A 26,196-nucleotide genomic window follows, 5' to 3' on the forward strand; every position below is an offset into this window, starting at 1 on the left:
AGAATCTCCATCTGGAGATACTTAAGAGTAGATTAGATAAATGTCTATCAGGGATAGTCTAGACAGTACTGGGTCCTGCCATGGGGGCAGGGGACTGGACTCGATGACTTTGAGGTCCCTTCCAGTCTCTCTCTGAAAGTATGGATCTCTCACTGTTTTCTGTTGTGCTCAATGTTATGATTATATCATAGATGCTCATGTAGTATATTGTGAGCACCCCATCTCAGAGTGGACATCACAATTACTGGATCTGTGGTCTGCCACAGGAGGATGGAGGATAGGTCCATCGATGGCTATTAGCCAGGATGGGTAGGAATGGTATCCCTAGCCTCTGTTTGTCAGAATTTGGGAATGGGTGACAGGAGAGGGTTCACTTGATGATTCCCTGTTCTGTCCAATCCCTCTGGGGGCACCTAGCATTGGCCACTGTCAGAAGACTGGATATTGGGCTAGATGGACCTTTGGTCTGACCCAGTATGTCTGCTCTTATGTGCCATGGAAAGAAATAACTCCAGGTGACTTTTGGTATTCATGGAGCAGCTGCACAGCATGGACTGTTGCTTTTGGATTCAGTATGCAAGCAGAGAATGGTGGAATTGCCTCATGCAGCCTTGGGATGACAAGCAGTGGCTGCAGAACTTTCAGATGGAAAAAGTCAATCTTCAAGCAAGTATGCATTGAGCTCACCGCAGCACTGGGGCACAAGAACATCAAAATGAGAGCTTCCCTCTTGGAGAAGCACATGATGATCACTGGAGCTCCAAATCCAGATGCTGCTTGTTGGTTACATATCAGATTGGAGTTGTAAAGTCAACCGTTGAGCAGTAGTAACACAAGTGCAGGGCCATTAATCACATCCTGCTACAAAGACTGTGACTCCTGGCAGTGTGCATGAAATATTGGATGGCTTTGTGGTAATGGGATTCCTTAGCTGCAGCGGGGCAATAGATGGCATGTGTATTCCAATTTTGGCCCCAGACAATCTTATGATGAAGTACCTCCGTAGAAAGGAGTATTTCTCTGCTATTGCAGGCACTTGTGGATAACTATGGGTGTTTCACTGACGTCATTGCTGGATGGTGCACACGTCTTCAGGAACAGTGGCCTCAACTGAAAACTCCAAGCAGGGACTTTTTTCCCGACCTAGATGTTGAAATGCCCCTAGTCACTCAGATGCAGGGTATCCCATTCCCAGGACTTGTGAAATCTTTCACAGGAAACCTGGACAGCAGGAAGAGATGCATCCACAGTAGGTAGAGCACGTGCAGAATAATCATGTGCCTTTGGTGGAGTAAAACCATGCTGGCGCTGCGTTTGTGGCAGGTTAGACCTAAATGAGGAAAATCTTCCTGGGGTCATAGCCAGTGTTCCCACTAATCTGGGCAGCAGCAACTTCACAGGTGATTAATGAGCTCCATCCTGTCAGTCTCAGGGCTCCGTGCATGGAGCTGACTGACTGGGCAGAACTGATTAATCACTTGTGAAGCTGTGCTGCCCTGCAGTTTAGAGGGAACACTGGTCATAGCAGTCTGCTGTGAGCTTCATCATATTTGAGACTAAAAGTAAAACATTTCTCGAGGGGGCACAAAGGCAGTGTTCCCTCTAATTTTTCCCATGCGTGTGCAGAGTTAATTATATGTGCACCAGTATGGAGGTGATGTGCGATAGATGCTGTCACATAGTGTGGGGGAGTCATCAGGCCCTGCACCCCCATCTGCAGTCATATGTGAGTCTCGGACAGCAAATAGAACGGAAGGTGTATTCGTTGATGGGGACACAGCGTAGCACAGACTTGTTACAGGAACCGGGAGCAATCAGTATAATCCATCTTGTGGATGAGGGGTCTAGAGCCCTCTGGGCCCCTGCCCAGCCCCCCAAGCCAGCTAGGCTCTCTTCTCCCTGAGCCAGCTGAAAAACTAACTCTTGCACCCATCAACTGACCCCAGCCCTCCAGGTAGCTCCGCCTCCTCCTTTGTCCTGCTTCCAGGACCCCAGATATTATCTGACTATCACTGGTTGCATCTTCCTTCTAGGGTCAGGTGCCAGGCTGTCCTGGGCCATTCCTTCCGTGCCTTCTCTCAAGAGTTCTCACCCAAAGATCCCATCCCGTTCCGTGCAGGTGTGGTGTCCACACACAGACGCACTCACTACAGAGCAGTCTAGGACAGTAGGAATCGCATCATAATAAATCGAACAGTGAATACAAAACCAGAGTGTACGTCACAGATGTATCGCCTCCACATTGGTGCATATAACAAAATTCACGTGGTGGGGATGGGACTGGGGTTTGAAGGATGGGGGCAGGGGAGGCTGAGGCAGAAGGTTGGGTTATAGGGGTATGTGTGGGGTGAGGGCTCCAGCGGGGAGTGAGAGCTCTGGGCTGGAGCAAGAGATGAGCCGTTTGGTGTGCAGGTTGTCCCAGGGCTGCAGCAGGGAGAAAGGACTCACCCCAGCTCTGTCTCCCCACAGCAGCTCCTGGGCTGGTGCTAGGGAAAGGGGGTCTCTCCCCATTGCAGCCCTGAGAGTCTGGCTGCGTGGCCCTTGGTAGGTGTTGTACAGTTACACCGCTTAAAGCGAGCTTATCTTGGCTGCTGAATTTGAGCAGCCAGATACCAGGGCTGTTCTAAGAGGGAGGAATTCCAATCTGAGAGGGGCCTTAAGGCAGTATTTTGACAATGAGCACAACTAATGTGTTTTTCCATACAGCACTCTGCCATGCTTTGTTAAATTGCCACCTTTCATGAAAGTAGTAATGATTCTGATCAGGATTTGTAGTCAGTAAGTGATCAAACTGCCACTGTATTACTACTAGCAGCGAGCATCCCATGTAAGAGACAAAGCTGGCTTGTGTTTCAAAGAGTTTGATTTTATTAAATACCCAATTAAAGCACACTGAAGGGTTGGTGGAAAGGGAGATTAGAGCGCAGGGTAGTAGAGGGTCTCATAACTTTGGGTAAGTTCAGCTGTCATTTGGAAACTGTCCGAATGGTGGAGTAAACAGCATACAGAGACAAGTCAGGAAGTTGCGAGGAATGTGAGAGCAGTTTGAGGGGGACATGAATGTCAGTTCTGTATGTGTTCTGCCTGGTGCATGATTAGGGACTTCAGCATCTCTGCTTGTTCCTCCATCACTTGGTTCATCCACTTCTGGCCCTTTACAATGCATTCCTCACTCTTCTTTCAGTTCTGCCTTTCTGTTTTAAAATTCTCCTTCAGTGTCTCTCTCCACTCTCTGCATGGGTAGATGGCTTAAGGGGATTACTGCAAGTGATCAGGGACAATATTGTAAATTCTACAGCCAATCTGTGGTCATTGAAGCCGATACCTCACTCCTAAGGCATCAGCAAGATTGCATCTTCTGGACGTGTGGCTCAAACTTGCTCCTTATACTGCTGGTATGTGTGCTGCTTTAGACCCCGCACAAGTGATTGGTACAGGAAAACTCCCTACGATAGGGGAAGGAACAAAGGTGCTCTGCCAAGGGACCTGTGGCAGAGGATTGGCGAGTACCCCCAGGAAAACTTCTTAGATCTCTGTGGAGGAGTCCTATGAAATCATGATGTGCATTAATGCATTGTTCTACCACGTTGCTTAGTACTACAGGAAATACGGAGCACACTCAAACATAGCTAACCTTGTACATTTCTATCCTGTCACCCACTTCAGGAGTATACAGAGCAAAGGGCAGCTCTGCCTCTCTTAAAACCAAGCAACATCAACTCAAAAATATCTTTTACCAGGGTTCTCTTCTGCATCGTGCACACCATAGACAGATGGCTGGGACTAGCTAGACCCCTCCAGAATAGAAAAAGATCCTGATCCAGCGTGCTGCCCGACAGCCCTGACGTGCTCCAGATCATAATCCAGCTTGATCTCCTTATTCACAACTTCGTCCTCATGGTTGAGTCCACTTTCCACCGCCTCCAAAGTATTCACAGGTCTCTTGGCAGTGAAGGTGGGGTCTCCACCAAAGATGGTGTCCAGATCCACATAGAAGCAGCAGGTCGCCAGTACAGCACCAGAGTAATGGTTTGCTTCCCTTGCCTTCGGGTATGTTTGCCTCACCTCCTTTATCTTCACACGGCACTGATGTGCATCCCGTTCATAGCCCATATCCAAGAAACCACGAGAAATCTGCTTGTAGGTATCAAAGTTTCTACAGCTGGAAAGGAGCTGAGACTGCACATGCCAGCAGACCCAACAACTGAGGCGTGCTCCACGTGGGAGAGTATTTGCTGCCTGGAGCTCCTGGAGCTGCCATGGCCAGCTGGAAAGATGTGCTGTAAGCTCTCCAAGCTGAGAAAACAGGATGTGGAATTTCAAAAATTCACAGACATTAAAGAGGAAGGGGCAGATGCCTTTGTACCTGGGTGCAGGGTCAGGATAGGCATTATGGGACATCTGGCCTCAAGAAGGCGTCCCATAGTTTCCCATCATGACTACACTGCTGTCCAGCAATCAGGTACACAGGTATATGCCCTTCCCTTTTAAAGCCCTGGAAATTTTTGAAATTCCATTTCCTGTTTGCTCAGCATGGAGAGATCACCTGATGCCTGCCCAGCTGCTCCATATGCTATACATGCTTCTGCCCAGAGTGCCCAGGAGATGGTGGATTGCCTGGGTCTGTGGGGAGAGGAGTCTGTGGGCTCAGTGCAAATCCAGCTGAAGAAACATTGTTATTCCTCTTCCTTAGTTCACATCGCAGGCAGGCTGGGTCTGACCTCATTCAGAGAAAATCGCAATAGGCGCATTTCCAGTGTGCTATTACTACCCAGACAGCACTCTTTGCACTCCAGTATGAACCTGGAAAAAACCTCAGACAGAGCACACTGCAACACACATTACTATGGCTCAATATTAAGACAGCCTTTCAGGCCTCCCTGAGCTATATAGCTCTGTGGGCTTCTCTTATAGCCCTGGTATCTGTCTGCTCAAAATCAACAGATAACTGTTTCACTTCTGCTTTCAACCTCAGCAGATACTTTCCCCCTTTTCTTCACAACTATTGTGAAGCGCACGGCAGGCATCTCTAATCTTTGGGATTTTTTTCACTGAGATCTAATCTTGTGAGGAGGAGTAGATGAAGTTCTTGCTGCTGTGGAGGTGACCAGCATACAGCTTCATCAGCCATAGGAGTAAGAGAGGCTGGGTCTCCCAGGGTCACTGCTGGCATTTCAACATCTACAATGGTTATCCTCTCATCTGTAAATGAAGTCCCTGAGTGGCGCTTTCAGAACAGACCTGTGTTCTTAATTACATGTATTTTCCATGACTCTCTTCCACTTGCGTTGGCATAACTTTCCTGGTGATCCACCAGCACTTGCAGTGACATAGAGCAGTGTCCCTTTCTGTTGCTGTTCTCTGTGGCAGGGTTGTCTGGTACCAAAATAGGAATATGTTTGCCATCTATTGCCCCACTGCAGTTTGGGAACTGTGTTGCTGCAAAGCCATCCACTACGTCCTGCACGTTGCCCAGAATCATGGTCCTTCACAATAGGATGTGATTAATGCCCTGCATACTTGCATCACAGCAACTCCCAGCATGGATTTCCCAAATCCAGTTCCTGACTAATAGCAACCTGGCATTGCAAGCTTCCACACAGCCATTGCCTCTTGCTTCTCCACTGTCCATGCCACTCTCATTTTGGTGTCACTGTGCCAAAGTTCTGGGTCGAGCTCTGCACAGACTTCCAGGGATATAGCCTTGCACATTCAAAAGTTCTGCAGCCACTGCTGGTTGTCCCATACCCACATAACAGTGTAATCCCATCAGTCAATGCTTGTTTCCCAGGACCAGAATTAGGGCTCCACTGTCTGCAGCTGCTCCATGAAAGCGAACAGCCGAAAATTGTTTCCTTCTGTGTCCCACAGCAAGGCAGCCTCCAAGGAATCATCTTGTTCTGCCCGGCTCCTCTGGTGGCTTTCCAAATACTGCAGATCAGGCTCAGCGTGCTCACAATGCCCGCCCAGTAGTACAGAGCTATGGAGTATCCATGCTTCTCACAGAGTTGGCAGACGTGCAGATTAACAGCACATTTGAAAAGAAGCTCAAAACATTACAGGAAGCAGATAAAATTATGGGATGAAGAATACTGCCTCGTGGGATGTTGAAACCATGTTTCCAGTCGTGCTGCACAACTTGTTTGCCCCCATGAGGCACTGCAAACCCTGCGCTAGATGGTGATGAGTTCAGTGGGATAGCTACCCATGGTGCACTGCTCTGTCAGTGCTACTAGTGAGACTGTGCACCATCGACACAAGAAGCATAGTGTGGATGTGCAGAACGATGTAATTACTGCTGCAGCTGTACATGGAGGTAATTTAAATTGACTTAATTTTGTAGTGTACACTTTGCCTTAGTCAATTTCTCAGCCGCTGCTTTCCTGAAAAGAGGTGGTAGATAAGTGACTGCCTGTGATGTTTGTAGTAAAGAAAAAGGAGCTGAAGAAATACATGCGTCTTGGTTTCCTTCTTGATTAGTAAGTACAGATGGAAAAGTGGCTTCCGCTGACAGATGCAGTGATACATTACTGGAGCTTGTGGACATACAGATTTATAGGACTTTGTGCAAACGTGTTCTACCCCAATGCGTTAGAGTGACTGCAACTTCTGAGCACAAACAGTTTAACTATAATCCTAGGGCCCTTATTCGGTTTCTTCTTTTGATCCTTATCCCGTCTTCCTTATCATGCTGCCTTGCTCCATTCACTCCTCTCACTAGAGTGATGTCTGTCAGTATCGCTTATCCTTCTGTGTCCCTACCCAAATCCCCGGGCTAATTATGATTCTCAGCCAGGGGCCCCGGTCCCCTAGGGGATCACAAGCTGGTTTCAGGTATTCACCAAAATAGGGAGTAGGGCTGGCATTAGACTGGCTTAGGCCCAGGACAGAAAGCAGAAGCGCAAGTCCCACCACTCAGCCCTGCGCTTTGCTGGACACCCAGTAGCACGAAGCCCCAGGCAGTTGTATTGTCTGTTGCCCCTTGACACCAGCCCGCAATGGTAATCTACTGGATTTGCAGAAAACCAGTTGGTGTGGGCTGTGGGATTTGTATAGCATGTTGGGGGGCATCAGAATAGGAATGTAAATCTCGTTTAAATGGTTATCCAGTTAAACACATTGTTAAACATACTGGTTAACCAATTAAAAGGGAGCAGTCTCCACACTCACTGCTGGCCTGGAGCGCCTCCCCCTGCCTGCTGCAGGCAGGGGCTACTCCAGCCTGGACAGAGCAGCCGCTGCCTGCTCCCCTCCTCTCCCCCTGACACAGGCAGCAGCTGCTCTGGTGCCGCTGTCAGAGCAGCCCCTACCTGTGGACTTAGGCTGCTTCAGCCCCAAAGCTAGTCCAACCCCTGCCTGCAGCGGCCTCCCTGTGGGGCTGGAGCAGCCTCCTGCCCGTGGCTGGCAGGGAACTGTCCAATCCCCACCAGTTATCTGGTTAAATCTTCACATCCCTACCTCAGAAAGAAAGAAAAAAGGTTGAGATTGATTGGATTAGAAAACCAAGTTTGCCCAGGTTCACACACTTCCACTGCCGGATAAAAACAAAAGCTCTGTTCTGATACCCATTGGCAGCCTGCAGGGGATCAGGTACGCATATCTTCCCCAGATGTTAGTTCATGTGCGTCGCTGTACGAGTAGCTGTTTAGTGTTAGGAAAGAGAGAGGTAGATGAGTATCTGGAGCAAACTGTCAGTGCCCCCTACAGACTGCAGCTTCTGCTTGCAAGAAACATTCTCAATGGCATGAGTTGCGTGCCAGCAAGTGAGCCCTAGTTTCAGCAGACCATTAGGTTGGGACATTGTCACAGCAACACAGTGCTTCAAGAGAGTAATCAATATACTCAAGAAGGGGACGATCCAATACAGAGGTGTGAATAGAGGCAGGCAGCAGTGTGCGTGCGAAATACGCATGTGTACACTGATGTTTTTTCAAAATGGCTATCTAAAGTTAGTTTAAATTCTACTTGAGCAAGGGTTTAAGTGATCTGATATTCTGAGGTGCTGAATAATTCCCACTGAAGTCAGATAGGAGTTGAGTGTGCTCAGCACCAGTGTTTCCTGAAAGCTAAGTATCAGGTAATTCACTAATCGAATGGTCGATGCATTTTTGCATTGGCTATTTGATTAGTCGATAGGGCAGCGCTGCCACGTTTCAAAGAGGCAGCGCACCACGGAGCCTGGGATCAGCTGGAGTCCCCAGCCTACCATAGGCTCGATGTAGCACTACCTTTTTAAAACACCGCTGCAGCGTTTCAAAAGGGGCAGTGCCATACTGAGCCCGGGATCAGCTGTGTGGTGCTGCTGCTTTGAAATACCCCTCCCACAGCTGCCTCTCTCTGATAGAGGCAGCAAGGGGGAGGAAAGCGACTAGTCGACTATCCTGTCGACTCTCCAATAAGCACTTGCTTATTGGATGGTCAACTAGTTGACTAGTCCTTAACATCCCTAGTTGCCATCCATTCAAATGCCGCCCATAGCTACCCACAGCCAGCAGCATATGTTTCTACCAGTGGTTCACATTGAATGTAAACGTTGATTCTCTGTATCTATAAAATGAATCCGCCCATTTTCTCAAGACTGAGGGGCCATTTTAATGGTGAAAACAGGAGGAGTTGTCATTTTACCTTGTTCTGGAATTTTATTTTCTCTTTTCTAAAAGAGAGCTTCAGCTGGTTCACTGGGAGATGATGAAAATAGTCACTCACCAGGATTTTTCTCCATTGACTGTGGCAGAGATTTATCTCGTTTCCAATCGTGATAACTTCTTTAAAACCATGCTATTTTTACTCTTGGAATCTACCTTGTGCACAAGCCATTGTCAAAATCTGCCAGAGCTTCATGCTTTTGTTTTCTAGTGAACTTTTTTAACAGGATCATAAATAATACTACACACACATTTCAGAAAGAAGCTCCATTTACATATTGACACTTACTTTTAAAAATTCTGAAATGTTCTTATTGTCAGCAAAGTTTAGTTCTAAACATTTTGAAAGCTTGAAAATATCTGTTTTTTTAGTTACAAGAGAAATCAAAATCAGCCTTCTGTGATGACTCTGTTGGCAACCTTAAGCTTAGAAAAAGCAAGCCCCCTTTCCATTATCTGCCCCAATCCTGCAGCTCCAAAAATGCAGGCTGCTTTGGCCAAAGGAAAATGTTAGCTGTAGAAGGATCCTTATGTTTGCTAAGCTTCTGCTGGCCAGTAGAGGGCAACATACCTCAATATATATCTGATCCTGCTTCCCCTAAAGTCAGCACCTAAAACATACCTTAATACTAACAGGGGCAAGGTTGGGCCTCAAATTGTCCACTGCAAATGTTAATAAATAATCTGTTTTCTTTAAATATCACTACCTATGAATTTTATGGAGATTGTGCAACATGGAAAGTAGTAATTTTTGTGAGTTCGAGGGAGACAAAGAAATGAGAATTAATCGGACTTCATTTGGGGCAATTCTCATACAGGTTGCACTTTCTTCAGATTTTGTAGAAACGTGTTCCTTTTGTCTTACAGATAATTATTGCAGTTTTGGGACCAAATGAAATTTCCAAGCCAATGTATGCTAGTGTTTCATAACAAAAGTTAGCTCCAACCATATTGGTATTGCTATTTTATTTTCTTGTGTGTTTAAAAATAAATAGTTCAGATTGCCTTTGTGATATTGCTGGCAATGGTGTAAAGTGAGACTGAGAAGCATAAGTAATATTTTATGAGCAATGTACGTCCTGCCTTTGGGATTTGTAGACTTTTTTTTTTAATTACAAAGTAGGGAACATTCATATCTCTTAATCTTTCCTCTTCCATCCCTTCCTTCCCTTTAAACTGGCACAGTAGTTGTCTCACCTCAAGTTGTGCTCTGTTATTACTTTGGTATTAAAGTGATGTTCCCAACAGTAGATCAGTAGAATGTGAATCTGAAGTTCTGCTTGGTGTCCGCGTTAGGGTATCAGTGAATGTAACAAATCCCTTTTGTTTGACCATTTGTCTTTAATCTCAGCTTCAGTCCCATCCGTTTGTACTGCTTGTTGTCAAACAGTCATAGAAGTGAACCCATAAAATACTTTTCTTGTTTCTACAGCAGGGAGACAAAATGGAAGGCGAGGCAATCGAAGCTATTGGGGAAGAGTCTGAAACATTCATTAAGGGGAAAGAGAGAAAGACCTATCAGAGACGCCGTGAAGGTGGCCAGGAGGAGGACGCGTGCCATATGCCACCAAACCAAGCTGATGGAGCTGAAGTGGTGCAGGAGGTCAGCGGTGGCGTGCAAATGGTGATGATGGAGCAGCTGGATCCAACGTTGCTTCAAATGAAGACGGAAGTAATGGAAGGCACAGTGCCTCAGGAAGCCGAGGCTACAGTAGATGATACACAGATTATAACACTTCAAGTTGTTAATATGGAAGAACAGCCTATCAATCTTGGTGAGCTTCAGCTTGTCCAAGTACCTGTTCCAGTGACTGTACCTGTAGCCACCACATCTGTGGAAGAGCTTCAGGGAGCCTATGAAAATGAGGTTTCTAAAGGAGGCCTGCAGGAGGGAGAGCCCATGATCTGTCACACGCTTCCTTTGCCAGAAGGGTTCCAGGTAGTGAAAGTAGGTGCAAATGGTGAAGTGGAGACACTAGAACAAGGTGAACTGCAGCCACAGGAAGATCCCAATTGGCAGAAAGACCCAGACTATCAGCCACCAGCCAAAAAAACAAAGAAAACCAAAAAGAGTAAGCTCCGCTACACAGAAGAAGGCAAAGATGTGGATGTGTCCGTGTACGACTTTGAAGAGGAGCAGCAGGAGGGTTTGCTGTCTGAGGTTAATGCGGAAAAGGTGGTGGGCAACATGAAGCCCCCTAAACCAACAAAAATCAAAAAGAAAGGTACATTCACTATTCTTAAGTAGCACTCTTTAAAACATTTGTGTCACTGTGGAGCTCATGAAAGGGCTGAAAAAGAAATGACAATAAATGGAGCGAGATTGTATCGGGAGTAAAAATGTTCTGTCGTTAATTACGGCCAGAAGTAAAAGCTCGCTGTTCTTCCATTTTCAGAGGAAACTTCCCTCTTCTGTATGTGTGCTACATAGCCATTTACTTTGCTTTGACTATGAAGCTACAACGTGTTGCTGCTGTAGAGCTAGACTTGAAAGGATTCTATTTTTACTGCGTATCACTGGCTCATGTAGATATTTGTTTGAGATGTTAGTGTTTTGCTCAGATTTAGTTGCACATAGGGATGTGAAAGATTAACCGGAAAGCATCACCCTTAACGGATGATGCTTAACGGTTCCAGTTAACTAGTGGGGGCTGGAGCAGCTGCCCACCCAACGTGGGCAGGGGGTTGCTCCAGCCCCTGTCTGTGGCAGGCCCAGCATGTCATAAGCAGGGGCTGCTCCAGGTGTCCAGAGCAGTCCCTATCTGCAGTGGGCCTAGGGAAGCTGCTCTAGCCCAGCTGGGCAAAGGGGAGGTTGCTCTAGCCCAGTTGTTCTGGAGCACCCCCCACATCAATTGGTTAACCAGTTAAATGTCCTGTTTAATGGCATAACCAGTTGAATGGGATTTTATGTTCCTAGCTGCGCACGGTTACTTTCCATGCAATAGTTTCCCAGAGCCAGGAGAGACGAGAGCAGTCTTGAACTTGCAGTGGCGTAGCTGGCTGATTCATGTAACACTGGACTGCTTTGTGATCAGGTGTGAAGAAGACATTCCAGTGCGAGCTGTGCAGTTATACCTGCCCGCGTCGCTCTAACTTGGACCGGCACATGAAGAGTCACACTGATGAGAGACCACACAAGTGCCATCTCTGTGGCAGAGCTTTCCGGACAGTCACGCTGCTGAGGAACCACCTCAACACTCACACAGGTAGTGTACACAGAGGTAATGCTGTATGATCGGTAATGACAGTGGTATATTGCACTTCCCATATGGCCCTCCCCGCAAGAGAAGTGTGTACAGGGAATCAATACAAATTTTGTTTAAAGCGTATATAGGAGAGGAGGGAAAATAGAAATGAATGACATAATTTTATTAGAGGCTTCTTCAAGTACCTGTCCAATGGCGATAGTGGGAACGAGAACCAAAATTAAGCCACCGCTCACAACAAAGGGAGTGGAAGGGGGAAATGATTCCATGTTCCCAATTTCTTGTATACATAGATACTTCATGAAATGATCGGGTTCTAAGAATACCCGTAGGAACAGAAGACAATGCAGTGTTTCATGTATCTATCTATATAGTGTTTCATTTAGCTAACTACATCCTTTTGATCATCCTCAAATTATAACTCTAGAAATCTGATGGCTAGTTTACAAAGTAGTGACTTTTCAGTTCTTGTGCACGGTATCTGTACCACAGGTCTCAGGTTTTTTAGTTAATAAATCCAGAGTTTCTAATTTATAAAGGTAAAGCGAGCATATTTTGTGTTTTGTTGGCTTATCACTCAGCTTTTGTATTTCCCCCTCCTTTCTGGCTATGCACATGTAGGTACACGCCCTCACAAGTGCCCAGACTGCGACATGGCCTTTGTGACCAGTGGAGAGTTGGTTCGGCATCGCCGTTACAAACATACCCACGAGAAACCATTCAAATGTTCAATGTGCGACTATGCTAGTGTAGAGGTATGTTTGGGTTAATCTTGACAACAGAACCAGCCATTCATGCCCTACATGCAAGGGTCTGTGTCAGCACTTTGCATTAAAACATTTTATTTACAGGCGCTTAAGTGTCTTTGAGTAGCAATGTTGTAAATAAAGTCTAGTGGAATGTGCACAAAAAGCCTAGAGATTTTTCATTACCCTTTAGGGATCCAATAGCAGAGTTTTATGAACAATAAATCCAACATTCAGAGTAACTCCAGTGTAGCAGGTAATAATTGTGGTATAATTAGTCACAGTTTACTGTGACGGGTTAGAACACAACAACATCTTGAGATAAATTTACTTTAAGGTTGGTAACACTGTCAGAGTTTAAAAATGTGCTCTCAGTCTTGTACCGTGCACTTGCTTGCTAAAAATGGCCATCTGCTGTCAAAATTAGTCTTTTTTGGGAGGACGCGGGGGGAAGGATCGTGTCTCTTCTCCAAGAGTAGTTCTTGTTCAAAATGATTGAAAAGCTGACTGGGAGATGGCTTACTGGAATGTACTTCTCCTCCTTTTCTAATCCGCACTGAAGCTGAAGGAGAGTTTTTTAAAATAAATGCAACTTTCAAAAGAAATCACCCATGCTGGGTAGCACGGAGAGGCGGCTTATGCAAGCTAAGATTCAGCATGGTTGATAGGAGTGGGACATGCAGCGATAAGTTGAGATGGTACAGGAAGTAATTAGGGTGGGTATCCCAGTCTCATTGTAGTTACCCCTTTTGACTTGAGTGGTTAGCCAAGTCCAGGGTGTTGGGGGTGCTCTGGTTAGGTGGAGGAAATCATGCCGAGCCTGTATTTTCGTGTTTGACAAGGAGTTCACAGAGTTCTGTTTCTTTGAACACAGGAAGAACCATGCCAAAGAGATTCTTTCCTCGCAGCCCCACCCCTCGTTACCCAGCGCCACAAGCCCCCTCTGTAGGCTCCCTTCAGGGTCACAGATTATCCAGGCTTTGCCTGTCATCTTCTGTGCTGTCTCCAAGTTGTTCACTTACCTGCTCATGTTTCTGGGCATCCATATGCTCTCTAGCTAGGCCTATTCCATTTCACATCTAGACTGACTCGTAACACACGCTTGAATCTTTTGGGTAATCCGAGAAGCCTTTCTTGGCTTGTTCTAAACGGGGCTGTCGTCCTCGTCTGTGCTAACGCCAGTCTGTTCTTGGCTTTCAGGTCAGCAAGTTGAAACGCCACATTCGCTCTCACACCGGAGAGCGCCCATTCCAGTGCAGCTTGTGCAGTTATGCCAGCAGGGATACTTACAAACTGAAGCGGCACATGAGGACCCACTCTGGTATTGACTCCATGCTTTGTTACTGTGCTGCCGGTGCTCCACATGGGGTGCTTAATATGCACTAGCCCTCACCACACCTGTCACCAGGATGTAGGCAAAATGAAAGACTTCATGTTTAAGCAAAAAAGGTGTAAATTCGGCAAGCCAGGAGGGGTTTGCTTAAGAGAGCCTATCTTCAGTGTTGTCACTGAAAACTAAAAATATGTTTATCAGCATGAGAGCCCTAGAATACAGGCATACCATAAAATAGAGGGGTAAATGTCTGCATGTGAGTGGTTGCCCCAGTGTCAATCTTTGCACAGATTCAGGGTCACGCTTGTTTAGTGTTTGTGAAAATCACATAGATAACTGACACCAAACACTAGTACAATACTGATCTTGCTGCTAAGGTGCGAAGAACAATGTTTTTCACAATGGGTTTTTTGGGGGGAGATATTGGCTCTTGGGAAAGTAAAAACTGGATAGTGTGTGTCAGGTCTTTGCATGTAGCACTTGAGCTCTTCACAAAACTCTTGGGGTATGTCTACACTACCCTCCTAGTTCGAACTAGGAGGGTAATGTATGCATACCGCACTTGCTAATGAAGCCCGGGATTTGAATTTCCCGGGCTTCATTAGCATAAGCGGGGAGCCGCCATTTTTAAATCCCCGCTGCTTCGAACCCCGTGTAGCGCGGCTACACGGGGCTCGAACTAGGTAGTTCGGACTAGGGTGCCTATTCCGAACTACCGGTACTCCTCGTTTCACGAGGAGTAACGGTAGTTTGGAATAGGACCCTAGTCCGAACTACCTAGTTCGAGCCCCGTGTAGCCGCGCTACACGGGGTTCGAAGCAGCGGGGATTTAAAAATGGCGGCTCCCCGCTTATGCTAATGAAGCCCGGGAAATTCAAATCCCGGGCTTCATTAGCAAGTGCGGTATGCATACATTACCCCGCTAGTTTGAACTAGCGGGGTAGTGTAGACATACCCTTACTGTCCCTAACTCCTCAGCAAGGCTGGGCTGATTGGCATGAATGACCTTGTGATATGGGTACAATAGGGACTGAGACTTCCCTAACCTCCTCTAGCCTTTTCTGTGCCACCAAAGCCACTTTTTGACTGTTCCTTCCCATTCAGGTATGTTTTTAATTACACTAGCCTGGTTAATAAAACTAACTTCATGCACTAATTACTCTTTCCTTCCCCTACTAAAGGAGAGAAGCCGTATGAATGTTACATCTGTCATGCTCGCTTCACCCAGAGTGGCACCATGAAAATGCACATTTTACAGAAGCACACGGAGAATGTGGCCAAATTTCACTGCCCACACTGTGACACAGTCATAGCAAGAAAGAGCGACTTAGGTAAGTACTCCTTATCCTTGTGATGAAAAATGTCTTTGGAAAACTCTGGTCTGCTCAAAGTTGAGGGAGAGCTTCACAAGATAGGGATTAATATGGATGAAATTGCATAGGCTGTAGGCTCTTATGAGTGGTGCAAAATATGGTGCTTACTGATCTGAGTGGTGCTGGACGGTAATTTGTTGATTTATAATAGCGACCCCTTACTGTGAAAAGTATTGACTGCTTCTCATGCTATTCCAGTGCGGCAGCACACTTACCAAGAGTACAAAGCAGGCTGCCCTTATGGTGCTCATAGACATGCACTCACTGAGCCAACATAAGACTGTTGCTTGCTGGCTTCACAAAATTTGCTCTTCCTGCCTATCTTAGGGTATGAGACTGGCTCAGTGTTTAAAATATGCTATCCTAAACTAAATGTAGAGCAATGACATGGACTTTCTTCAGGGCAGCAATCCCTCTGCTGTTTTTTCATAGGAAAAAACCCCCACACGTTAAATTATTTGTGCTAATCATTGAACACTGGGTGGGGTTCTGACCAGGATAACAAAGTCTTGTTGAATCACAGCGGTGCAGCTCCCTTACGTCTGTCGGGGTCTGTTTTATAAACTGCTATTGTCACAAGGTAGGGAGTTGATAGTAGTGCTGTGGTGAAGCCTGGCACAGCATGGTTGGGTACCTGGCACCCCCACTTTGACTTGTAGAATCTATTCTTCTCAGTTTTACAATTGTAAATGGGTTTTTTACTTTCTTCCAAGGTAAATGGAAACCCACAAAGCGAAGAAACCACTAACCCTAAACTCTAGCCTGATATTCTCCCTATTTCGCCTTGCTCATTTTGTCACACCCAAGAATCTGTCTGCCTTGTGTTTTAACTCCTATTCTTCATGGGGAAATAGAATCATAGAACACTAGAGCTAGAAGGGACCTCGAGAAGTCATTGAGTCCAGTCCCCTGCCCTCATGGCAGGACCCAGTACCTCTAGAGTTTAGACCATCCCTAGTTTTGTGGTTTAATAAATCAGATATTTGAATTAGCTTATTAATGAGCTATTAGCTCTCAGGTGCATTTCCAGCTAGTGTAGTTTATGTACATTTGGTTTGGGGATGGAAATAAACTTCCTTTTTGGGAAACAGGAAAACAGAGATTTGAGAGAGAAAATCCTAATTGTGTAGCAAGGTGCTGTTATTGAAATGTCAACGTGTGAATAGGGCCCAGGATTTTGGCTTCCAAACAGGTTAAATAAGGGAGCATCCAAGAGGATAGTTAAGAGAATATTTATCTTTACCAGATTGCTTTCCTTGTAGGGAAAAAATTCTAAGAGTTTGTTTCTTGTGCTCTTAGGTGTTCATTTGAGAAAGCAGCATTCCTACATTGAGCAGGGCAAGAAGTGTCGTTACTGTGATGCTGTATTCCACGAGCGATACGCTCTCATCCAGCATCAGAAATCTCACAAGAATGAGAAGCGCTTCAAGTGTGACCAGTGTGATTACGCCTGCAGACAGGTAAGCCTAGCAGTGATTCCAGAGAGCTTGGCTGTTCACACAGCCTTTGTGACCATCCACAGCAGCATTCTCAGCCAGCCATTCAAGAAGGAAACAACTAATCTTAGAGCTGATCAAACTAGATGCCGCCTCTTTTAGGGTGCCTCTACACAGCGCAGCTATTTCAGGCTACCGGAGGTACTACTACCCCTCGTCTTAACAAGCTGCCCATTATTTTGAAATGTTTTTCAAAATAACAGGGGCGCTGTTTTGGCATCCCTGTAACCCTTGTTCCACAAGGGTTACGGGATGTCTCAGAATAGTGTGTTTTGTAATTGGGCGCTGTGTAGATGCACCACATTTTAAAATAAGCTATTTCAAAACAGAATCTAAATAAGATACACAACTTGTGTTGCACCCTTAGTTTGTTAAGCACTGATACAGGAAAGTGTAGTGCCTTTACTCTGCCCTTCGCCTTCCAGCTAAGGTCTCTACAGAAGTTACCTTCTAAAGAAGACCTGGAATGGGATATGTCTGTCATTTCACTGGAGTATTGACTGGCATAGAGGAAAGAGACTGCAGTTAGGAAGCTGAATGTAGCATGGAGGGAGATGTCCCACTTCAGCTGAAGGACTGTCCTCTTCTCCTGTCAGATTCTGCTCTCAGTGAAATATTGGAGAGCTCTTCCCCTAGTGATGACAGCCGCTACCCTTTTGTGTTCGGATGTCTGAGTTCATGTTCATCACAGCTCTGTGTTCTGCTTACTCTTCTGACTGGGTCTCTCTCAATGACAGGAGCGGCATATGATCATGCACAAACGTACCCATACCGGAGAAAAGCCTTACGCCTGTAGCCATTGTGATAAAACCTTCCGTCAGAAACAGCTCCTCGATATGCACTTCAAACGTTACCATGACCCCAACTTTGTCCCTGCTGCCTTTGTCTGTTCGAAGTGTGGGAAAACGTTCACTCGCAGGGTAAGCGAGCAGACACACTTGGAATTGATCTCTGTAAGGGTGGGATGCTGTTCCGTAGAACAGGAAGCTATAAGCATGTGTTTGAGTAGGGAAGCTGGACCGAGCTCGCCCTTGGTTAGCGTATTCTTTGCAGCAGTAACCCTCTAGCCAAACTGAAGACAGCCCATGACAAAACTCATAATAAACCAATGTTCACACAACGTCTGGCTCCTCTGGATTCTGCTTAAGTGGGGATTTGTTTATTGGCTTATTTCTCTAGCTGAAGCACAGCCTGGCTTGTAACCACAGGCCTGCTACCTGCTTTTGATTTCAGTGTTTATTTTCCTTTCCCTGATTAGAACACCATGGCTAGACATGCAGACAACTGCTCTGGCCCAGATGGGGTAGAAGGAGAGAATGGAGGGGAGCCTAAGAAGGGAAAACGTGGGAGAAAAAGAAAGATGCGTTCAAAAAAAGAAGACTCCTCTGATAGTGGTAAGAGCCCTGCATAACGAAATGGTTAAATGTACCAGGCCTTTTTTGTGAGCTTGCAGTAAATCTTCCATTTCCTAATGGTACCTTCCTCTCTGAGCCTCTACATAGTTACTGCCTGTGCATTTCATTTCGCCTAGAATGCTGTGTTGTGTGAGCGTACGCCCAAATACAACAACTTGGTCTCCTGCCACCACTGCCAATGGGCTCTGGCCGACGTGTGTCTCAGCATGCGCCAGCCATTGTGAAATGGCTGTCTGTTCCCAGTACGGGGAGTGGATGGCACAAAGATGCAGCTCAGGGAGCTTTTGACGGGAAGTGCTGTTGCTGGGTGGGGCTGAATGAGGTAGCCAGGGAGGCTTCTAGTTACAGGATGTAGCGAGTGGGTTTTTCTGGCTTCTGGTGGAGTCTTAGATGAGGTGGGTGTTCTGTGGTGAATAAGGGCGAGCTGTGCACCGTTGGATGACCAGGAGAGTCTGTGCTAGTAGACAGTGGTTCTTAATTTCTCTTCACAGTAGATGCGGTGAGGGCTTGTGGCTATTGGAACTGGCGTGCAGTGACTGGAAGGAAGGTGGTTTCAGGTGGACAAAGGATGGGATTGCTAGTCAGAGTTGAGATTCCATAGAACCCGAGTTCAGCATTGTAAGTGTAGTTGTTTTAAAATAAGTAGCACCTTCCAATGTTCTGAATCAGTTGAAATATCTGTACTTCATTGTATTATTTATTTGTACTGCTGTAGCACCTGAAGGCGTCAGGGCCTCCCGATGCCTGGCACAGGACAGATGAGGAAAAGCAGAGCCCCAGAGAGGGGAAATAACATATCCAAGGATAATACCCCAAAGATCAGTGGTCAAGCCACAAATAGAATGCAGGTCTTACGAATGCTAGACCAGTACTCCAGCCATTCACTTCTTGCTTGAGAATTTATTTGCTTCCTTCATGGCATAGCAAAATCTTTGTGCTGGAAGAGTATTTTATGCATTCCCAATTCCTTGGTTCTGACCAATTGAGAGCTTACATACTATGCAAGCTGCCTCTGACCCCTAGATTGTTGGGAGCCAGCTGGCAAGCGAACAGGTTAGGCTGGGTGGCATGCACACTAGTGCAGAGAGGGTTGCTTCTGTTACGGAAATAGGGCATGTGTGGTCATCCCTGTCTTCTCCCAGGACCGTGACTAGTTGAAAAAGGCTCTTCTCTTTCTGCCTTCTACGTTACCCGGGACCTGTGGCTTCCAACTGTTAAATAAATTGGCACCTTTGTGTATGTGCTGGGCTCCAGGGTTGAACTGCTGTTATACAATGTGTGCACACACCCACTCCACCATGCAAAGTCCCAGATGACCCTGGCTTTGTGTAACTGTTTGATAAATTGGCCATGGAGTCACAGAAGTCCATTGAACTCCTATAGGGAAAGGAGAAATGTTCTGAAGGAGAAGCCCAGCTACAAGCCAGGGAGAAGGCAGTTCAGGGTTGTTTTTCCTGGCTGTTCAGGTGAACTGAAGAGTAGGGTTGCAAGAGGTTGATGGTAGTGGACTCTACCACCTCTTTCTGTCTCTCTTGGTGGGGAGCATTCTGTGCGCTCACTGCACACTGGCATCCAAGAGCCAGGACTTGGGGCTTACTGAGCAAAGCCCCATAGTAACACCAGTCCTTTCAAGACAAGTTACGCCTTAGGGGCAAAGAGAAGAGACTACAGCAAAAGAAGTCTTGTGATAGAAACTGTCAGCTGTGTACAGAATTGTGTTTTGCCCATAGTGCACACACTCCAGGTTTGGACGGAGCTGGGTGGGGTAGGCTGGCCAAAAATCTCTGCTTGAAGAGTGATGGCTGTACCAAGACTACTTATGTGCCAAAGACCTTAGAGGCTTCACAAGGGGCTGGAAAGACTTCCTGGCCAATGGACTTCCCAAGGAGTCTGAGCGCTGAGGTAATATGCTAATGTGAAATGCCTCTGTGTAAGCTGGGCTAGGCGTTAGGTCACCCAGAATGAAATTGATGCTGCATAAAGACTGTTACTTAAACCTGCACTGGTAACACACCATCATTGCCAGGAAAGCTTTGATGGAATCAAGTGGATACATTTATTTAATTGTTCTAGTGTCTCTCTCCCTCCTGGATTACAGTGGGGACTCTGATAACCCTGGGGTAAAGCACCACAGCATATTTGGACAGTGGGAATGTGGTGGGAATGAACAGCCCAGCAAAACACAATTGTGCAATGTGAGTACTCCTGGGGCTGCAGACTGCCACGGTGTGACCAGGAAAATAGCAGCTCCACTCATCCCAGTGTGGCTGGGATTGTGGTGTACATACACAGAGTGTATTGCGCTCCAGAAGCACACCAGTGTAGAAGTAGTCCAGACTGTGGCTGTTAAAATGCATATAATTAAGTAATGGTGTAACCACTGACATTTCCAGTGGTTACAAATGAGGCGGCACTTGGCTCCCTGGGAGCTGGTGTGCGCAGGAAGCTGGCTTTTAAGCTGGCTCCTAGCACGTACCAGTTCCCACTTGCCCACCTGCACTGCTGCCTCTGATACAGAGTCAGCAGCGCAGGGCCGCTCTCCAGCTGGTGAGTGCAGGGAGCCAGCTCCTCATGTGTACTGAGAGGGTGTGTATAGCCATGAACGTGAACTGATGAGCCCAGTGTACGCGGTTACACTTGCATATCCCTAGTACAGACACAGCCAGGCACAGTGGATTGAGGGTTATATTTTCCCTTCCCATTCAAAAACGTCATGGAAAGGAGCACACTGACCCTAGGTATCTGTGCATTAGCCCTGCCCCACCCCTCTGCGGAGCCAGACAAGTCACTGCGAGCTTTGTGGAGGAATTCTGTCCTCCCCACTAGCCGTCGTTGCACAGCCAGGCTAGTGTTTGTGCTGGACCAGGCTGATACGGGACCCTTCTGACTAGGGAGGGGGGCTCTTTAAGCCCATAGTTGGCTTAGGATGGCTTCTCCACTTGCTGTATCCCTGTTTCCACACATGCTAAAGGCTGGGTATATTCTTCTGCAGGCTGAAGGCTCTTATGTAGAGGTTGGTGGCAGCCGCTTTGCCCTCCACACAACCTCTCACCACGTTTTTTCCTGAAGCTTATTCCCTTCAACTCTGCCCAGTAGGATGGAACGACCGGGGGAGTTTCAGGGGCTAAAAGGGGGTGACCACATTTTGTAAGGCAAGCTTCTGAACAGAGGCCCTGCAGGGGGAGGTAGGGTTGGTTAGGGTGCTCCCGTGGGACAGAACTCAGATGTTCCATTAGCTTTTCCAAGAAAAGTAAAATCACTTCCTGGTAGTGAGATTTGCCAGGCTGGAGGAGCATCCCAAAAGATGGCACCATCAGGAGTCACGTCAGACTGGTCTGAACCCCTGAGACTACACTGCGCTGGATAACCCCTCCTGAGCCAGAGATGGCGAGGTGACAGCCTCTCCCAGCCCCCGCTGTGCACTAAGGAGTCCCGTGACATCTCCTGGCAATTGAATCGGTCCCAGACGGGCTGCTCCTTTCTTCCCTTCACACTGTAAAATGTTTCACAATGATACGGGTAATACCGGCACTGGCTGTAGGGCCATGTTCCCCTTTCCTAGCCTTCGAAGGTGAATAGCCCAGGATTGAAAATCCCTCTGACGAATTGCTTGTTGGTAGCAGGATCACTTTCCTTCACTGCCTTCCTTTGAGACCAGCTCAGACTGAAGACGGGGTGGTTCCTACTCCTTGTAGGATGCTAGCGCTGGTGTTTTGTCCCTGCCTAAACTGAAGATTTATCTGGTTTTCTTTTCTATAGAGGAAAATGCTGAACCAGATCTGGATGACAATGAAGATGAGGAGGAGACAGCAGTAGAAATTGAGGCTGAACCGGAAGTAGAGCCAGTGGCTCCCACACCACCTCCTGCTAAGAAACGAAGAGGAAGGCCGCCAGGCAAAGCCAACCAACCAAAACAACCCCAGCGTAAGTTACCTCTGGGCACCACTGGAGGGTTTCTGTTCCTCTCAAATGGAGTGTTAGGAGCGTTAGCTATGATGATGCAGCATGGGGCCTACCTGTTCGCTTGGGATACACCTGTGGGTCTCGTTTGTCTGCTTGGCTTTTGTGTTACAATGTGTGCGAACAAAGACTCTGTGTTGCATTTGCTCACACACAGCTGGGCTGGAGAGAGAGCGGTTCCGAGACAGGTTAATCAACCGGTCAGGCGTGGCAAGGGAGCTGCAAGAGGGTATAAAAGAGAGAGCCAAAGAGATGCCAGGCCCTGGTCAAAGTGCCACCTCCCTCCTCACCCCTCCCATGGCATGAGAGGTAGCACTAAAGACCCTCCAGAATGAAACATGATCATAAATTGTAACAGGTGGGGCCAAGGCCAGGCATGTCAGGGACGGGGGCACTGGTAAGGCTCTGCAGCTTGGGGGCAGTGGATATGCCTACTGGATTAACAGCTGACATGGCATTGCCTGCACTTGGGACTCTGGCCTTCTGCTTCTGTCTGCACGGCCTGAGCCACGGGAGGGTGAAGGGAAAGCCCTTACCGTGGAGCTGAGTCCTTTTAAAATCTGCTGATGGCCTCTCTACCCTTTTACTGGGGCCCTGCCTGTGGGACTCCCTTTGGTGCCGGCATTTCCTGACAGACCCTAACAGAGCTTATCCACCCGGGGCTGCTCAGAGGAGGGGAGGAGAATGGGAGGGTGCTGCCCATCTTTGTGACGTGTTTTCAGGTGCTCTGGCGAAGGGAGGCTAGTCAGGGCTATTAACCAGCCCGGGCATGCGCGTTCAGTGCACTGTTCATTGATAGAGCTGTGAGCGCCTCCAGGCGGGCATGGCCCTTGCCCAGAGGGGTTACATGCCCAACGGGAGGCTTGTACGGGGTCCTGGAAAAACTCTCCTGTCAGAGTGAATCTGCCCCTTTGAAGGAGTGGTTGCCGCCTGCTGCCCTTCCACGTTCTCGTGGCCTGTCTGTCTGTCCATCTCCACGTCTCTGGGCCTCTGCAAAGCAGCGTTGTGCCAGGTGGCGCTTGGCAGGGTTGAGTCATGAACCCCCATGGGATCAATGTGGCTTTGCTACTCTGCTAGGAAATAGGGCAGGTTGTGTTGCCCCAGTGCTTGGTGGCCTGCAGATGCGTGTGCTGGCAGCATGGCTGCTGCAGGGAAGCTGTGTAGGGGCCTTGGAGATGGAGGTCTCCTCTCTTCTCCTTCCCGCCCTCCCTCCCCCCTCCTGAGGAGCACGTGCCTTGAGGTCAGGCATGGAGAGGCTGAACTCCTTTCCCGATTCCCCTCCCTTCTCACGCCACTGCTGTGGGGAGTCCACCTGAGCACTGCCGAAGCCTGGGCTGGCCCTGATTCTGCTAGCCATTGGGGGCCTCATCCAAGTGGCACTGCAGCAGTGAGGCCCTGCAGTCTGGCAGCACACATGCTGCTGAGATGCTGGGGCCCTGGGTAGTCTGGGTAAACCAGGGCTGCATTGCTGAACAAACCCATGGTAAATCTTCTGTCTTCAGCTCAGTAAGACACTGCCCAGCTTGGTAGAAAAGTGTCTGTTACCCCCCACCTGTGAGATCGGTGCTCTGATCGCTCTCTTCCCCCTTCCTAGCTGCAGCAATCATTCAGGTTGAAGACCAGAACACTGGTGCAATTGAAAACATTATAGTGGAAGTAAAGAAAGAACCCGACGCAGAAACGGTGGGGGAAGAGGAGGAAGCTCAGCCTGCCGCAGTGGAAGCTCCCAACGGAGACCTCACTCCGGAGATGATTCTAAGCATGATGGACCGGTGATGGAGGAAAGGCCGAGCGTGCTGACTGAACTGGCCTGGGCTGTGTTTCAATGGCTCAAATCTATTTTTCCTTTTACCTTTTTCTTGGCTTTGGGAAATGCATCATTTTAGACCATTTTACCAAACACCCTGGGAAATACAACTTCACAATGATGTTAGAATGTGATTGGCCTAGAACTTGCTGTTTTATGTTAGCGTTACAGGATCATGGAGCATTAGGATCTGATTTGGAGTCTGAGCGTTTCCTGTGGGATGCTCAATTCGCTGCGTTGTAATGATGGTCCAAGGACAGTGTTTACATGTAACAAGTTTTAATACACACAAGTGGAGAAACGGAAGCTCTGACTAGAGTTTGTGGTACACCACTCTGGACTTGCCCTTCAAGTTCCCAAAGTCCTCCAGTCGCCTTCTCCCAGTAGTGTTTTTAACTGTCAATGCAGACTTGGGAGGGGGCTAGACTTTTAAAATGCTTTTGGTTTTGCTTTGCCCCACTGACTAGTTCTGGTTCACCAAGCTGGCCACACACGGCAGTTTTGGCATGCTCCAACTGGTTTCTGTCTTCATGCTCTGCTCTGGGCAAAGCAACTCTGTAATGGTCAAGCTTGTAAATAACTTTTTTTTTTTTTTACATTTTAATCTTTTTCCATTAATTAAGAGGTATGAAAAATGCAGATTAAGAAACCCCCAGTGTTTTAATTACTTGCTGATTAAGTGACGAGATTTGGTGGAGTGTAAATGTCGGAAGAGCTGTTGATAACCAATCATGTAGAAGAGAGAGGTACCCAGACTATGGTTGCAAAACAACGGAAGCCCGCCCATGAAATCAGGTGTCCAAGCACATGGAACTGGCAGTGAAAACACGTATCATTAACCTTCTTTTCAGTTATGACTTCACAGCTACATATTCTTTGCTCTACTTTGTAGTTGTATTTTGTGTTGATGAATCCTATGTTAAGCCAGAAGTGGTGATTTGTAAGTGGATCACTGCAGCCCTGGAATCCTGGGCCAGGAAATTTTACTAGGTCAGTAATTATACCATTTTGGATCTCTAATAAAAAGGCAACAAAGGAATAATGTGAAATACAAATGATGCCTGTATATGAACTGTCACATGTTTAAATATGTAAGCTTTTTATAGAGCCTCAGTCTTGCTGATTTCAAACAAATTTTTCTTCTATGTATTGCTTTTAAAAGAGCTATCAGTTAGCTATCAGACTCTAGGTTGATGCATTTTTTGTACTTAGCTGTACTGTGTGATATTTTTCATTATTTTAGAAAACCAACATGAGAAAAAACTGTTATAAAATATGTAATGGGGTTTGAAAGCTGGGAAGGAGAATATACTGCTGTACAGCTAATAAATAATAATGGATTAACATGTGTGCTCACTGGCTGCTTTCTTTGTATTGGTCAACTCTTCATCCTGAAGGCAAGTTTCTGAGCAGGTGACTGCCTCCGCAGAAAAGGCTCCTCTCTCCGCAAGGCCGCTGAGCAGTCTGGAACCCTGGGCCTGGGACAGCGTGCAGGAGACCTTTCTAAGTCCGTGAATGTTCAACGCTGCCAGAAAGCACTGCTGTGTGGAATGCTGACCGTCCGCTGCATCCGAGCGCACGAGCGCAGCTCGCTGGGGACTTGGCTCGTGGGCTCCTCGTCCGGGAGCTGCCGTTAGATTGCTAGGCCGTGGTTTACGACCGTGTTATAAGAGATCCAGTGCCTTCCCCAAAAGGAGTTGGTACACGTGGTGTGTAGCACACGCCTCCCTCTCCTCCTTCGTTCTGGCCATTGTAAAGGCTGGTAAGCCCTACCAAGGAGAGAGAGCTGCAAGGTCCTGCAACGGACTAGTCGGTAAGAACAGGCTGGACCATAAACGGAGCTGTGCAACGTCTGGCCTCCCAGAGCTTGGGGGCTGCTGTCAGTCGCCAGGGAGTCTGACTGCTGAAGGGAGAGGCCTGTGGCGGTCAGGTGCAACTCGCACTCGCCCCCGGTACCAGCTGGGCGTGTGACTAGCCTTGCGGAGGAGTTCTGCAGAAGGCTCGAGCAGCACTGTGCAGGACGTAGCTGACGTTCGTGAAGCCCAGAGTTGCTGGAGGTGGGGGCCGCCAGGGAGACGCTGCAGAGCACAAGGCTGCGGAGGCCAGAGGAATCCGGATGGGACTCAGTGAAGAAGCGTGGCTGAAGTGAAAGTGCAGCGCATAGTTCCCAACTGAGTGAGGAGCCGGAGGGGAGAGCGCTGATGCTCATGGCTTG

At 47.5% G+C, this 26,196-nt stretch overlaps 1 protein-coding gene across 3 annotated transcripts in view; it reads left to right on the top strand.

Annotated features, from left to right (window-relative positions):
- Nucleotides 1–25,325, top strand: part of CTCF (CCCTC-binding factor) — a 58,175-nt gene extending 32,850 nt beyond the window's left edge. For 2 of the 3 annotated variants that reach the window (XM_075940681.1, XM_075940682.1), the window contains exons 2-11: nucleotides 10,078–10,870; nucleotides 11,681–11,851; nucleotides 12,473–12,606; nucleotides 13,798–13,918; nucleotides 15,112–15,261; nucleotides 16,603–16,763; nucleotides 17,537–17,719; nucleotides 18,058–18,193; nucleotides 21,974–22,138; nucleotides 23,769–25,325. In XM_075940681.1, the coding sequence (XP_075796796.1) occupies nucleotides 10,090–10,870; nucleotides 11,681–11,851; nucleotides 12,473–12,606; nucleotides 13,798–13,918; nucleotides 15,112–15,261; nucleotides 16,603–16,763; nucleotides 17,537–17,719; nucleotides 18,058–18,193; nucleotides 21,974–22,138; nucleotides 23,769–23,950 (2,184 nt within the window). In that variant the 5' untranslated portion in view covers nucleotides 10,078–10,089 and the 3' untranslated portion in view covers nucleotides 23,951–25,325. Of the gene's footprint in view, nucleotides 1–4,390; nucleotides 6,317–10,077; nucleotides 10,871–11,680; nucleotides 11,852–12,472; nucleotides 12,607–13,797; nucleotides 13,919–15,111; nucleotides 15,262–16,602; nucleotides 16,764–17,536; nucleotides 17,720–18,057; nucleotides 18,194–21,973; nucleotides 22,139–23,768 lie in introns of those variants that run through there. The other variant, XM_075940680.1, reaches the window with a different exon arrangement.
- The last annotated feature ends 871 nt before the right edge of the window (nucleotides 25,326–26,196 follow it).

Source organism: Pelodiscus sinensis, chromosome 12 (genome assembly GCF_049634645.1).
Source record: "Pelodiscus sinensis isolate JC-2024 chromosome 12, ASM4963464v1, whole genome shotgun sequence".
NCBI lineage: Eukaryota > Metazoa > Chordata > Testudines > Trionychidae > Pelodiscus > Pelodiscus sinensis.